Source organism: Lycorma delicatula, chromosome 4 (assembly GCF_047948215.1).
Source record: "Lycorma delicatula isolate Av1 chromosome 4, ASM4794821v1, whole genome shotgun sequence".
Taxonomy (NCBI): domain Eukaryota; kingdom Metazoa; phylum Arthropoda; class Insecta; order Hemiptera; family Fulgoridae; genus Lycorma; species Lycorma delicatula.
Window position 1 is genome coordinate 74,405,400 of NC_134458.1, and position 17,350 is coordinate 74,422,749.

The following is a 17,350-nucleotide window of genomic DNA, read 5'->3' on the forward strand; positions in this document are numbered from 1 at the left end:
TTTGCTATACTGTGTATTATTATATTAAAAAAAAAAAAAAAATCAACATTGTCGCTGGATAAATTCAACCAAGTACGAATCAATTATTTTTCAGAATGTGCCCCACTGTACTGTATTGCATACAGTTTTGTTAAAAAAATTGTCACCAAAAAAGCAGAAATAAAAATTGTAAGAAATGAATTATACTCTTGATTATGTGGTTGAACAGGTTTCGTACTTTTTATGTAGTTTTATAAATGCTGCCTGTTAATAGTAAAGATCCAAAAATATTATTGCTGATTGGTTATTATTTAATGTTTGAATATGTACCACTACTACTTGTCATTATCCATGAAATTTTAATTTATTATTTTAGGATATTATTATTATTATTATTATTATTTGGATAATACTATAATTTCTTTTTTTGTATGCTGTCTAGTGTGTTGAAATTTATAATTATTAACAGAAATCATCTATGAATATATCGAAATAGCGGGCTTAGTAAGAGACTTATGAACATATATAAAAAGATTATTGATTTCATGGATTCATTATCAGTTATAAGATACTATATCAGATAATGCATTACCATCATTACATGTAAAAACTTAGAGTTATGAATTTAATATTGGTTACAATTAAGCTTGCTATTAAAACAGGTGTGCTGATTTAAATAATTTATCATGTTCAAAATTTTTCATTCATAAGTGTGTGTTTATGCCTGTATTTGTAAATATAATATTTATAAAAATATTACAGGTGAATAGTTAGGTAAATTTTAAACTTGATAGAATTAATTAAATTGGCGCATCTGGTTTAATAGTTCTAATATTTAATTTAGTTGATTATGACAAGTATCATCAGTTTTTACATATAATTATGGTAAAGTTACCTGGTATAATATCTTATAACTGATGATAAACTTACAGATTCAAAAACCTTTTTGTATGAACTGATAAGTTTATATTAATTGTAATTTTGGTATGTTCATAAGTAATTTTTGTTAATAATAAATATGATATTTATATACTGGTGTATTATAATAATATATTATCTTAGAATAATATAATATTTTAGCAATTGTTTGAATGTTTACCAACAGTAGTTTATTCTTATTTAAGTTTTAAAAAAAAATATTTCTTATCACTTATTTCAATGGGAAAATTTTCAGTTTTGTTTTGGTTTGAGTTTATTCTATATATTACTCATATAATTAGTAAATACATGTGGTTTAAATTTAGTCTTAATTAAGTATTATGACCAAATAACTTAAAAAATCTAAGTATATAAAATATTATTGAGATAGTTGTTCATGTCTAAAAATTAAGAAACTGCTTTACTTTTTTAACAATGTCTTTTAATGTGTATATTTATATACCACAATGCTTATTAAATATAAAACAGTTAATTAAAACTGTGTATATGCATGTTTGTTGTAGGATAGCATGGATATTCATCGCTTTGTTATAAGTTTTATTAAGCACATAAATGTATGTAATTGTATATTAACTACATCTGTAATTATTTTTAATGATCAAAGAAATCTTTTGTTTTGTTACAGCTGTATTAATTACTGTGTAATAGTATGAGTAGTAATAATTTTACTTAGATTACTGTAAATTCTGAATGCTTAGATTTTTATTTTATTTTTAATATTATTGAGTTAGTTATAATATAACCTCTTCTAATTATTTTAACATTTTTTTCAATTCTAATTTTATTTTTTCAATAAAATAGATAAAACTATCCTCCTCTTCTCCTTTTCATTTCCCATATGACATCATTCTTATATTTAAAAAAAATATAATTATTTGTTACCAATGAAATTATTCTTTTTAAGAGGATTAAAGTGTGTTATGATTATGAATTTGCATGCAAACATTTATTATTATTAATTCTTTTTATAATTACAATATACAATACTTATACTTGAATAATCATTATTATAATAATATTAATAATCTATAATTTTTTGTTGTGTGAATACATGAAATAAACTTTATAAAAATTTAATCAGCATATTTATATTATACACATTATGAGAAAATATAATCATATGAATGTAGCCATTTTACATCAAAACCGCATTATTATACTTAATGCATTTTATATCACCGTGATACACCAATGTAGCACTTGCAGAATCAGAACTTGTGCATCAGTGAAACACTTTTATAGGAAGGCTAACAATTATTTATATATTTAGTGCTTGAAATATTTACCTTAAAAGGTGCTAGTAAATCAGGATGGATGAAGGTAATTAATTACTATAAGTTTACTTAAAATTTATCTCTCATCCGTTTTTCAACATCACTGACCAGTTTCTTTGTAGATCAACCAGTTGTCATTTACTAGGTAACATACTTATTAATTTATAAAATTAATAAATTATATGATGCTTGCATGATGCTAAATTTGTGACAAATTTAGCATCCTTTTTCATCCTTTTTCATCCAAAAGGATGATAAATCATGTAATATCTTGCAATTAACTAACATTATGCACTTAGGAGGTAGCAGATTTATCAGGAATTTGTATAAACATAGAAGCTCTTATTTAAGTAAACAGTTATGACTCTAGGACAGTAGAATATGTCTGAATAGAAAATTAGGATGTTGATTGTATTTGAGAAACTTAATCTGTGATTGCATTAAGATGAATAATAAATAAATTAAGTCCTGATAAGGCAGTAAACTGGATTAGTTATAACCTGATGGTACAACACCATTTGAAACTTCTCTAGAGTGGTGTCTGATAATTCAAGAATGCAAAAGTTTAAGATAAATTTCCAATGGCTAAATTTACATTTAAAATAGCAGTTTTTAGATCCTAAAAGTTAAATAATGCTCAGCACAGGTTCACTACTTGAACCTGTTAAAAATGATTAGTGGCTAATAGCAGCAGTTAATGGCAAATAAAATCTATGACAAGTTTTTTTTTCAATCACCTCCTTTAATCAGTGACAGTAGTGTTTTTTTAAATTAGTAGTAGTAGGTAAGTGATAAATTTTCTTTTAAAATTTGACTTATCTGATTCCTTCATTTTTTAAAAATCTTTTTCTTTCCACATCAAAATATTTTTAATTCTATACAAATAAAATATCAAAATTTTATGTTTTTACTAATTTAAAATAAATAAAAAACACTGTAATTTTTCATAACAATAACAATTATAACATACTACACAAAAAAATCTATTCACAATATAAAAATTAAATAATTCAAGTTGAATACAAAGAAACTTTTACTTTATGTGCTAAATACATTACATGAAAAGTCTTTCATAACATTTGATAGATTAGATAAATATGATATTAGTACCTTTTTGTCCATTCATTAGTATCAATAATTATTAAATTAATAATATAAAAAATGTAAAGAAACAGCAGCTATTTATAAAACCTAGAATAAATTAGAATGTTAAATAAATAAAAACAGAATTATCAATAAAAATGTTTTAAGTTTCTTATGGTGGTAGTGTAGGTAGACTGATGATTGTATCATGGTACTGGTGGATATTGAATTTTATACTTACTAAAGAACATAATCAGAGGTAATCTTAGAATAATTGATCAGCTATATAAATAGAAATATAGAGTCTAATTATCACATTGTGATATGATGTAGAATATTTTTGTCAATAATGCTGACTCACAAAATGTTGAGTTGATTTGTTTGTACATCAAACAAATTTCTGAAGCAACAATCCAGTTTTTTCGTATCAAACAGTAATTTAAAATGTTAAAGAGAAACTTGATTAAATAAGATTTAGTATGTTGAGAAAATGATTTAATAATAATAAATATTATTACTGTTGGTTATTTATATTCCATATGTGTCTTTTTTTATCCTTCTTTGTATTTGTAATAATATTTTATTTTTTCTATTAATGTATTCAACATTAATTAAATTTCAATAAACTCAGATGTTACATTATGTTGTTATTTCTTTTTGTTAAACTTATTGTATTTTATGTTTTTTATGACATGGTCTTATGCCACTGTGTTTTCTTTTCAGGATAATAATAAGAAATAATTTTAGAATAATCTATTATTTCATTTTTGATGTAATTTATTTTCAGTCAAAATACTGGTGAAATTACTATCAGTAATTGCTCTTATGATTTCTAGCGTAAAATTCTATATGTATCATGTATCTCTTCTGTTTTTCTTTAGAAAGAAGTGACTGTTAGTACATTTTTTATAAAAAAATTTCTTTGTTGAAAATTAAAGATTTAAGAATTTTAATAAAATTATTTGTAATAATTTCAGGCCGGACGGTGTTGGCACAGTTACTCATGAAGAAAAGGATAAATTCCAAGAAATAAAAGAAAGACTTAGAGTACTTTTAGAATTTCAAATTACAAATTTTAGGTAAAGTTGTTTAATTAAACTTTTCATGTACATGCAGATATGCTTGAATATATGCACATTATTTAAATGTGACTTAGAATTATTTTATAAGTATTAACGGATGATAAGCTAGCTGTTGAAATGTTCATAAGTTATGAAAAATTTTTGTTATTTAACTGACAGTAATAAAATATGTGGAACTGTTACTCTTGTATAACATTGTGATTAATGAGATAGTCAATTGCTGTTGAATGCTCTGTACATTGTTAATAATATTTTCTTTCGTAGTAAATTTTGTACTGAAAATGTAAATTTTTATTTTGTATCAAGAAAAACTAATTCAGTGTTCTCTTGTATTTTACTGCGCTTCCAGAACAGTAGACCTCCTCATTTAATAAATAAAAAAAATATTTCAATATACTAGAACTCTGTACAACCAAATTGATTAACCAGAAAAGGATTAATGGTTTAAACTCACTTTAAATTTTTAATGCATTTGAGACCAATTCTTAGGTTATTATTATTATTAAACAATATAACGAAAAGACTTAAAGTTGCCAGAAATTATTGTAATTGTTTCCTATATATTCTTAATTTGAAGATTAAATTTTCTTAGAATTTTCATACCTGTTTATGCAGTTATTCATTCTAAAACTGCCTCTTCATATTTCATAGCAAAAATGATGAACAAAATACCTAGAAAAAATTTTCAGTACAAATATAATGTAAAAAACACTTATGAATTTAATAAATTGATTAAATTCAATCAATATTTTTAATAAAACTAAAAATCATATCTTTTTATATTTGTAATATGATCATCAGTATACCAGTAAATGTTCTATTAAATTTTTAGAGACTTAATTTCAAGAGTTGATCTTGGCTGAACTGTTTTGAATATATTTTACTCGTAAATTATTTCTTAATTGTCATAATTATGTTATAAACACTAACTAGGAGTTATAAACTATGAGTTTATAACTAGTGTTATAAATAATTAAATTTTTACTTTATTTAACACTTAACTTTACTTAAATCTTTATTATAAAATAAATAAGTTCACATAATTTTTTTTTGTTTTTCATTAAATTAGACGCTTGAATTATGTGCATGTCATTTCTGAACTGTTTTCAGTCTAAATTGATAGATTTACATTATCAAATTATTGTATTAATTAAAGTTTTTTGTAAAATCACACAGACGTATTTTTATTTTTTCTCTATCATCTTCTCACATTCTTCTTGTATTCTTCTAGCCATCGCTCAAGTTTCTAGTTTAATAATGAGTAAATTGTAATCATAATTTTTTTTTTAATTTTATATTATAATTTTGTATATCTTTCTTTTATCAGGTATTGCTTTCCATTTGGACGTCCAGAAGGTGCACTTAAAGCAACTTTATCTTTACTGGAAAGGGTAAGATTTATTTCTTTATTGTTCCACTTTTGTCATTCTTTACTTATGAATGTGATATTAAATGTCTTCTGTGCATTGTTTGTAATATCATCATTTTATATTTCATATTATATTTTTTATATCATACAAATATAAAGTAATGTAAATATAACAAATTAAATGTAGGCTGTATGAAAATCTTTAAATTCATGGAAAACCTTTCATCTCATTTGTTGAAATTTACTTGTTCAAGCAAAATGTTTATTTTGCATAAATTAGATAACCTGATATTTTTTATCAAATCACATCTTTACCATTAGTAAATAAAGTATGTAACAGTCAGTGTATGATGTATCTGAAGTTTGTTCTGAAATTTGGAATAATTTTTTTTGTGGAATACTAGACATCTATACTGCAATTCAGATATTGTGATCATTACAAATTATTTAGCTGATAAAAGCAAAATTACACATATATTGTCCTATGCAATCAGAAGACAAATTACATTTTCTTTGGTTATTTATAACTTGCAGTTGTGTAGTAACTTATTTTTTTTAAAATTAAAATTGAAATCAATCACAAAAGTAAGTTTCTGGTGTTATTATCAGTGTCCAGATCTCTAATGGTACTCTTTAATAATTCAATTAATCATCATGACAATCACCATGTCATTAATTCAAGTACATCTACAAGTAATTTTTCTGCAAATTAATGTTTACTTACTTTTCTGTAATTAACTTAGTTTAACTTTTCTAGTGACATTTTTGAAAAAATAGTGTCTTATATGCTACCATTTATAACAATCTGTTACAGTTCTTCTTAATTTTTTATCCAAAATGGGTCATTCTATGTTGTAAATAAACAGTTTATCAAAATTAAACAGTTTAAAAGTATTTTGGCAAACCTTCTCTTTATACTCATAGATAAAAAATCATGTTAAAATTTGTAAATTAGATACGAGAAAGAAACATAAAACTGATGTACAAAACATAACTTATTAAAAGCAGAATGAAAGCTTGCAGAATGAAAACTTTATTAAATAGCAATGTCTAAGAAGATTACCTGATACCTATCCTATGCAGGATACATTTGTGTTATCCCAGAGAAGGTTTTAACTTAGAGATTGAGGTCCTAGCCCCATTGGGGGTGAAGTTGTCAATTAAAGGTATTCATTAAAGAAAAAAATTCATCTTTTTACTTCATTGATATATTTCTGTTACCATGACAACAGAAGTAGGTTGTGAAGTTTTCCTCATCAAAGGTGTGGGTACTTTAGTTACCATAGTTTCTACTATTTTGTCTTTTATAATTTAGTTTCTTTTTCAGGTTTCTATAAAGCCTGAATAGTTTGTTATTTATCAGTATTATTCTCCCAACCATGAGGGTAACAAACACTGTGGAGGTCCAGAGGGTTCCGCCCTCTGGCTAAACAGTAATGGAGGGCAAAGCGAGCTGTGGGGGGTCCAGGAACCAGTTGGGCAAGCGAAGCAAAAACTGACTAGCTTGGGGGGCCCCTGAGGGGTTCAGGGGCAGAACCCCCTTGTTAGTTACATCCATGGATCGCCAGACCCAGATGAGTTGTTAATTGAAAACCAACAACAGAATGATGCTTAGTGACAGAGTCAATGAGCTGTTAGTGTTAAAATATAACTGGTTCTGCCTAGCCTCAAAACATCACATGGGAACGCTAGCACTAATATTTTGTACCTTTCTGACACTTTTGCTCAATTATTATTATTTTATAATCTTTTAGTGTTTATAGCTGGTGAAATGCGTCACATATATACTGAGCTAGATATTTTATTACTATTTATATATTTTTTTTATTTTAATTTTAAACAAAAGTTTTTTTTGTTAATAAAAGCTATTGTTGTTCATACTATCGAGTCAATAGATATGTTCATAATTTTTACAAATGTATGCATGAACAGGTCCTGATGAAAGATGTTGTTACCCCGGTGCCTCTAGAAGATGTGCGTGGTATGATTAAAAAGTGTCTTGAAACTGCAGCTTTGGTTAACTACACTCGATTGTCAGCCGAAGCAAAAATAGAAGGTAATTATGACTATTAATATTTGTTTCTATTACCAATAGCTTTTGTGTTTTTGTATTTGAGTAGTTTAATTTATTCTATGCTTTCAATTTAGTTTAGGTTTGAGGTGTATATTTTTGGTGATACTATTTCCAGTGTTAATGTTTATTATATCACAGGTCCTTCTTTTATACTATATAAAGAGGGACCTTATAAACTATTACTTTTACTGGTTATAGTCTGGGTATCTTATACTGAATAAATGCTCTTGATATTCTGTAATGATGTGAGACAGTCAACAGAATTCTAATACTGTTATTTTGTTACTGTATGTTTTTTCTGTTCAGTGTTTAGTATGTAACCTTTTCTAGAAATCTCTTCTTACTTCTATGACAATTGAGTCACAAATTTTATTTTTGTTGATTTGTGAAATGTGTTGATTTGATGAATTTTTGGAACATGTAATTTTAAGTGATATAATTAATAATTACTCTAAATCATATAATATGATCAAAATGTAGTGAATTTAGAACTGTTTAAATTACTAGAATTGCTTCATATTAAACTAGTTTTAATACAAAGAAAGATCCATGCAAAATAAAGTTACAATGAGGAAAACTCAGATTGTTTAAAAAATAAATGAAAATCTATAAATAGTTATGCATTCTATCGTAATCATCACCAGCTGATATAAGGGAATTAATTAAAAATATGTAAATGTTAATATGATAATGAAAAAATGTAATAATCAAAATACACATCTATTTATAGACTTCCATTTTTTTTTATAAATGGTTTTTGAGCATATCTTTTTGCTATTTTACTGCTATCTAATTGACAATATTTTCATTTTTTTTTAATAATAATTAATAAAAATAATTAGAAATGGATTTCATGCAGAATAGTATCTGTATTTTTTAATCTTACACAAATATTTAACTGTAAATTATTATATAAAAGAGAAATTAAGAGCAGATGGAATTATTGATGTTACAAAAAAAAGTTTGTCTTTTCTAAATAACAGGAAGCAGTGTGTTGAGATTAAAAATGTAAGGTAAATTTCAGAATCTCTTAAATTGGTACTTCACTTTACTTCATTGTCCCATAGTTCAGTAACCTCATTTATGAGTTTGGAAGCATTTTAATACAAGATGATGCTCTACCATTTTTGCTTATGTTTTACATCAAGTATCTGTTCATTTAATGGTTTGAATTTGGTCTGCCTACAAATGTTTAGATAGATTTACCCCAGCCTATGAATATCAAAGTATAAGTCGTATTAAATAAATAAAGAACAAGTTATATTGAATGCCAAAATAAATATCATGGAATAGAAACTAATGAAGTATATATTAGCCATAAATAAAATATATTAGCCATAAATTTTTAGGGATTTCCAAATATTTACTATAGGATAAGTATGTTGGTGATTTATATGATAAAGTAGCTTCTGATATATTTTATATAAGAAAAATTTAAAAACTGATTATTAAGAAAGCTTAATACAGCTGTTTATCATGGTCTCATGATATCACATATTAGATGTGAAGTTGTTCTGTGTAATATCTTAACATGTTCAACTGCATATAGTTTGAGAATTCAGAAAACTGCATTATATCTCTGTTTAATTTAAAATAAAAAAAACAACAATTATTGACAGGTTTCCATGTCATTTTCATGTCATGGAAATGACATGTCATGTTGACTGACAAAACTTTGTCATGTTGACAGAGTTTTTATGTCAGTAGGTTTAGTTATAGGTCTGTTTTTTCTATGCATATATAAAATTCTTAATTGTGTAAATCTTGTACCTTTGGCCTTAAAAAAATATTGAAAATTTACATGATCTATATTAACTTACAATTGTTATAAAAAGTTATAATTTTTTGCTAAAACTAACGTTAACATTTATATTCTCCATTCATAGCCTTTAATCATTCTTCTGCTTCTCACACAGTTTACTATATTTTTTCTTTCATGTGATGTACACTGCTGAAATTGTCATCTCCTGAAGATGATGCAAATCACAAATTTTTCAGAGTAGTTTTGTTTTATCATTTATCCCTGCAATAATATGTGATGTGGTTTAGCTTATCAGATGAATCTAATATCATTTAGAATGAGGTTAGGTTGTTCCAAAACCAATAAATAGCATTACTTCAACTGATTTATTTATTTTAGAACCTAATTTAGAATTTTGATGAATTGTACATTTAGAGCTCCACCATATCACTAAAAAATTAGACATTATCATTTTTTTTTGTGTCTTCAGTTTAAGGGAAAAACAGTTCAGTTCCAAGTAAGTAGTAATTGTTATCTGTGGCTGTTTTTTTTTGCATAAAATTTGGGACTTGCTACTTGGTTGTATAATTACCTATACTGCCTTTACAGCTTAGAAGAACTTGCACTGTTGTTATGTTGATGAGTGCCACTTGGATGTAGTGATTCAGAAATTCTAGTTTACATGGTCACTTCTTTCCTAAATATATGAGCTGCATTTAAAAAAAAAACAATTAATCATTAAAAACCAATTTATAATGAATAATTTGTATTTATAACATTCATGTACATGTAAAAATTTCTAGAAAACTAGTTTATAAATTGGTTAGTTAAATGTTGGTAAACTATAAATTGGAAGTTATGAATTGATAAGAACTCATCATTCCTTTTTGTTGAATTAAAAACATTGTTCTGATTTTATTGGGATTTAAATTCTGTTGTATTATTTAAATACTAATTTTGTGAAGTTGCTTATTATTGTGTATGCGTAAGTAGATTTTAAGTGCAGAGTTTCTTCTTTACTTTCTATATTGTAATGTGGGTTAACAAAATCATAGATAAGAGAGAAGGAGTCACGAGGTGCTACTTCGTAGAAATCAGTTTTTGCTGTTAGTATCTTGATTAGCCAAACAATATGTTATATTTTTTTAGTTTAAATCTCATATTATAAAATTAACTTGACTGACTGTATTTTACCTTATAATAGCCTGATGACAAAGAAATGTATCATTCCACGCTATGATATTTAGTTTTACTCATAATGACAGAATCTAAACAGGATAAAAGTTAAAATGAATGGCAGTTTGCTCTTTGAAGGTTAGGGTACTTCCACCCTTTGTTTTGATTACTTAGGAAGAGAGTATTGAATGGTTATATCAAGTATAAAATCTTTATAGTGCAGTCAGTATAGAAAATCCATAAAATTAAACATTTTCTATTAGAGTTAAATGATTTAAAAATATTATGTTCAGTTAGAACTGCAATCTAGAAACCTTGCCCATCAAACTTTTTTATCATAATTTTTAGTTTTATTTAATTCTTCCATAATGGAAGTAAAACTATGTGTATTTTACTTTAGGCAACAGTGTTTTACACAGAAGAACTTATTAGAAACTCGAGAATATCTAATTTAATCACCTTATTTCACCTTAAATCAATTAAAATTTTTAAAACCAATTACAACTATTCCAAATATAGTTTAAAGTGTAATACTCACATATACATCTCAGGCAATCAGTGCTCTTTTAGAGCTGATAATACTTTATCAAACAAATTTTATTTTTTTGTGAAATGCTCTCATGTCTGTTTTATTATGTAAGAATCTTGTTTTCAATATTCATGTTAAAAACAATAAACCCTATGAACAGAAACAACCTTGCTTGTTTGATTGTATTGACCAAGTTACTATTGTATTTGCTATGTGTACAGAAAAGACAATGATATATTGGTAATAGTTTAGTTTGAATTTTTGTTTTTTATGATAATTTCTCCTTGATCTTCTATTTATCATTTACAATATCATTATTTTATTACATAAATATACTTTACAATTTTCAAGTTATTAAGGGAAATGTAAATGCTAATGTATATGCTCGAAAATTAATTATAAAAATAAAATCAATATTAGGTTAAGTTAACACAGAATTAATCAAATGAATACATTAAAACTTGCTTATAAATAATAAGGTATTCTTTGTTTACAGTAATTATTTTTATAACTTTAATTTAGGGATCTGTAGATTAGATTTTGCACTTAATATTTTGATATTTTTTTTTAATTCTGAGGACTTAAAACAATATTCTAATAACTTCTATACTATGTTATCCCTTATTCTGTCAGAATTTTATAGTGTATGAAGTCTGTTACATGTATGATGTTCAATGATGATGATGATGATCATCATCATCATCATCCTCATCCTCATCATCATGATCATCATTGTTGATGGTGCTATTTGATGCTCAGTTTTTGTTGTTCATTTTTGCTCGACAAAGTGCATCTATGTATGTCATGTTTGATGTTCATTAATGTAATGTCATCGTTGTTTGATGATCAGTGATATTTGTCTATGTTCTTCTGTGTTTGATGTTGTCTATCGCTCATCCATATTCATAAATTTCTCTCCGTGTTTGTCTTTGTTCGGCCTGTAATTTTGTAAGTTAGTTGATGTTTAATTATGTTGATGTTGACACTGTTGTTGTTTGACGCTCATCTGTATTTGACTATGTTTGTTTTTTGTTTATATTTGATGTTGATGTTGACATTCATTCTTGTTCATCAGTGTATGTTGTTGTATTCTGTGTTCGTCTGCGTGGGTGTTTTCATCAATTTTTGTTCATTAATGTTTGTTTTTCATTAATATTTAAGTTATTTTTAAAGTACATACACATGTTGACTTATTCAATTTCTGAACATAGTGGAGAAAATATTGCTTAATAATTGCTCAACTGAAAGAGTAAATTGCCTGCCATGAGATGAATTACTCTAAACTGGAGAAAGAATTTAATCAACTGAAAAATGTATACAATTCTTTGAAATCTAAAGAACAACAGCAAAGCAGAAAAACAAGCAATTTGTCATCAAGTACAAGCAATGATGAAACAGAATTAACACTGTTATATATGATTTTAAAACAGCTTACCAAATTCCAATTTGATTTCCTCGAGCGCTTTCAGCTATTCTGCCATCTTCAAGAGGATAATTATGACTAGCATATATAAAACTATAATCTTACATAATTAAATTATGTATATATAACAGTTGATCATCATTTTGTTAAAATTCATCAAAAGTTAAAGTTTTAAGTGACTACGTCCATATTGTAATAGTTTATCAATTGTTATCCATAGTTTCTATCATAGTTTTATATATGTTAGTCATAATTATCCTCTTGAAGATGCCAGAATAGCCAAAAGCGCGCAAGGAAATCAAATTGGAATTTGGTAAGCTGTTTTAAAATCATATATAATAGTTATACCAAACAGTGCCATGTTTGAAAAACTAAATTAGAATTAACATTGTTATGCTTGGGAAAAGTAACCTACAATTACTGAACAAGGAAATATTAGAAAAAATCAAATTCTGCAAGATTTGAATGAACAGCTAAAAGATAATATACAACTTATGGAAGAGGAATTGGAAAGATATAACCACAACAAAAGCTATGTATGCTGATGTCAATTATCATCAATTCACAACCAAGGTAAACATACCAAGCATAATAGTCAAACCCAGAAATACAGAGAAACTAACTGAAATGGAACAATTGATTAAGCATGCCTTCATATACAAAACAAGTATACTCATAAGAAAGACATTTACAGAAAAAGATAATATTATTGTTAAATGCAAAAATAACAATGATGTGGTTGGAGTTGAGGAAGTTATCAAACGAATTGATGAACAAGTACAAATTGGAAAAAATTAAAATACCTAGAATTCAGGCAATAGGTTTTAACAATGGATTTGGATTGAATGGTAATAATAAGATGGTGAGAGACATTTATGAAAGAAAGAATATAACTCAGAATGAATTTATAAACATGGTACGTATGTGCCATGTACCATAAATATCATAACAAGAAAACAAACAACTCGACTGTTATCCTTGAAGCAAATGCAGAAGCCTATCAGTTGAAAATGAAGGAACTAAAGCTGAGCATTATGTGCAACAGGATTTCATTTTTAGATGATTTTAATCTGAATATTTGTTATAATTGTTGTAAATACTGTCACAGCGCAAAAAGGTGTACATTAGAGGTGTGCTGTTAATTCTGCAGTGATAAACATACTAGCAAAAAGTGTCAAAGCAAAATAAATCCAAAGTGTATAAATTGCACTGTCTAAAACATGAAATATAAAACAATTACGATATAAATCATTCACCAGATGATAGAAAAAATTACCTCACTTATAAGAATTTGCTCCAGAGATTGATACTAGATACTTATTACCCATACAACCTCCTGGATAGAGTCAAATTCTAGTTATGTTATAGAATTGCATTTTGAAATTAATAAATGGAAAGTGATAAAATATAAATTCAAGACTCTATCTCTGGATGAGCTAGAAGATTTTGGAATTGTAGAAACAACTAAAGGTAGTTTGAACAAATCCAAACATTATCTAAAGAATGTTAAAAATAATGTAAATATCCTTTAGTTAAGTATACATAGCTTGGACAAGCATTTTGGTGAACTGCAGATTTGTTACAAGAATTAGATAATATCCCGGAATTATTCTCTTTGAAACATTGAAACTTAAATCTGTAGGTTTATATATACTTAAATATGAAATGTATTACAATAAGGGAAGCATCAATCAAAATGATGGCGTGGTTATATACTCATATATTGAACAAAAATGGAAACATGAAGTAAACAGCTTAAACATTAGAGATATCCAAGCATTGCATGCTGAAATATACAGTTCAAAAATAAAAAAATAAACATATTAGCTATTTATAGATCTCCCATTACAAACACTATTCTTTTCATAAATGAACTAGACAATACACTAAATATCCTTCATAAAAACAACAAAGAAATCATTATTGCTGGAGACATTAATATAAACATTTGAAATAATGATAATATTTTGAAGGAATATTTAAACTTCCTATACAAAAATGGCTTTATAAATGTGACCTTTGAACCAAGAAGAATTTTTGGTGATTCAACTTCTTGTCTAGACCACTTCTTTTACCATTTTTATGCTTAGCCAAGCATATTTAATATGGGGGTTTACTTCGTAACCCCATATTAAATATAAAGGCTGTGTAATTGGCCGAGTTAAGAGTTCATAAGTACCTAGGTGTTTTATTTGATGAAAAGTTGCTGTTTAGCAATCACATTAGGCAAGTAGTGGTGGACGCCATCTCAGTGATGCACAAACTTAGGAAGATTGCTTGGAAAGACTATGGGTTGTCAGGCTATCAAATGTACATGGTGTACTGAGGTGTCTTCAAAAGCATGACATCATACACAATGCTCGTTTGGGCGCTTAGGTTGCATATGAATAGAGCACTTGTTCAAAATTTAAGGAGTGCCCAGCATAGAGCCTTAATTGTATGCACTGGTGTTTTTAAAACAATCTCCTACGAGGTTACCTCGATTGGGAAAGGCTCTCCCAATCGATTTAGTGGTGAAAGTTTGGGCAGCCATGTGGAGATTGCAAAGAGGCTGAGAGGCCGAGCTATTTGGAATGCAGTTTTGAGCTGGGCCAGTACCAGAGTGGAATGGTGATCACAATGCACTGGATTTAAATTTTGTTCAGTTGCCCATCTTCTGCCTGTGGAAGAGTCTGCAGAACCTTGCGATGAAAGCATGGCAGCTGGAATGAGACAACACAACTAAGGGAAGATACTTGTATAAGTTTATACAGGATCTGGAGGGATGGTATGCCTTGAGCTTGTTTTGAAGGGCAATGGGTGCCCGGGTGCTCACCAACCATGTTAATTTAAACCAATATCTGTTTTGGTTCCGCCTGGCAGCTGAGTTCCAGTCAACTGAACACCTGATGTTTGACTGCTCTGCTCTTGGGAGGACCAGAGGCTGGACCAATCTGGAACTTAAGAGGTCAAGGAGAAGACTGGCCACTCACAAGCGGCGAGTCAATGTGGCGAGAGCTGCATTGTCAGACTGTGTGGGAGTTCCTTGATGCGGTTGCTTTGTTCAACCAACATCAGTAGTTTACCTAAGGGAAAAGATTCCTACTGCACTGCTGTGTGAAGCTAACCTAGAGGTATATATGACTGACCACCAGCCAATTAAGGCTCCAAGCGCTTTAATATGGTGGATAGGTACTTGCTGGCATTCAGCGACCTAGGCGTGGCAGTGAATTGCTGCCTAGACAAAATAAATTTTAATTTATGGATGTCATATATATTTTTAGTAGTTGATGGGGTGCACCTACCCATTTTAGCAAATACATGACAAGTGAGCGATTGGTTAGTCCACTTATACTGTTAGGTAAGCTCTAGGATCTACTTAGGATACTGTCTGCTAAACTGTTTGAGGCTCAGTTGCTGTTTGTGGCACAGATATTCGGTCTTATGCTTTAGGGCGACTGAGTGGTGGTGGTGGGAGAAATACCAAGCAAACCAATGTATAATTTAAAAATGACCCTTGAACCAACAAGAATTTTTGGTGATTCAGCTTCTTGTTTAGACCACTTCTTTTACTGTTCAATTCAGTCCAAAGAAATCATAAAACCTACATCGTGGAATATTACATAACAGACCATTATCCTGTGATTTTGTCATTACAGAGTTACTCAGCTTCTGTTATAGAAAATTTGACTGGTAAAACAGGAAAATAGGCTACAGGACTACTTCATCATGCCAATGAAGAAATCATGGTCAAATCAGATTGAGTTCACTACTTACAAAGTAAAAGAAAAGAACTGACAAAAAACAGTTTAATGGAAAAATAGTTAGTGTTATGAATAAATCTACAAAAACTGTAAGTGAAAAAAAGAATATTAAGACAAACAGAAAAAAAATAGTGGACGACAGGCAAAAAAAAGCAATTAGGAATATGTTATATAGACACCACACAATCAGGTTGTATACCAAAAATGGAAGAGTTATGGAAACATTTTGGTGTCGTTAATTAAAAATAAATATGATCGAGATTATTTCATGAAAAATGTTAATATTGGTAAAAAATTATGGAGGATTGTTAACATGATATTACTGAAAAAAAGACAAAATTTGATAAATGAAATAATTCACGAAAATATAATGATAAAAATAAAAAACAGATTGCTGAGTGTTGTGGTAAATTTTTCAATTTACCACAACAGTTGTGGTAGGAAGAGACTTAACTAATAAAATTCCTACCTCAAAATATAAATACAGGGGATTGGAAGTGGGGAATTAATACTTTTGATATCCACAAACTCAATGAAGTAGCAGAAATATTACAGAATCTCAAAACATGAAAAGCTCCAGGAGCTGTTGGAGTTACAAATGATGTACTAAAAAGTTTGGTAATTTTATCTTGGAGCCTATTCCTGAATTAGTAAATGAAATATTTGAAATTTGAATCCGGATACTGCCCAGATGCTTTTAAAACAGCACAAATTATCCCCATTCACAAAAATGGAGATAACAAAAAATAATCAACTGCAGACCAATTTTATTATTATTCTGTATTAGTAAGATATTTGAAGCTAATCTCAAAGAAAGAATGCTTTCATTTGTAAATAAGCAAAAAATATTTAATGACAGACAATTTGCGTTCAGACAGAATAGATCTATAGATGCCCTAGGAAAACTCACAGAGTTGATTTGGCAAAAGGTTTTGATA

The 17,350-nt window shown here is 27.8% G+C and overlaps 1 protein-coding gene across 1 annotated transcript in view; it reads left to right on the forward strand.

Moving 5' to 3' along the window:
* Nucleotides 1-17,350, forward strand: part of Cadps (calcium-dependent secretion activator 1) — a 310,167-nt gene that overhangs the window by 142,572 nt on the left and 150,245 nt on the right. Inside the window, exons 19-21 of the mRNA XM_075363363.1 lie at nt 4,253-4,354; nt 5,685-5,748; nt 7,659-7,782. Coding sequence (XP_075219478.1) covers nt 4,253-4,354; nt 5,685-5,748; nt 7,659-7,782 — 290 coding nt within the window. The remainder of the gene's footprint in view (nt 1-4,252; nt 4,355-5,684; nt 5,749-7,658; nt 7,783-17,350) is intronic.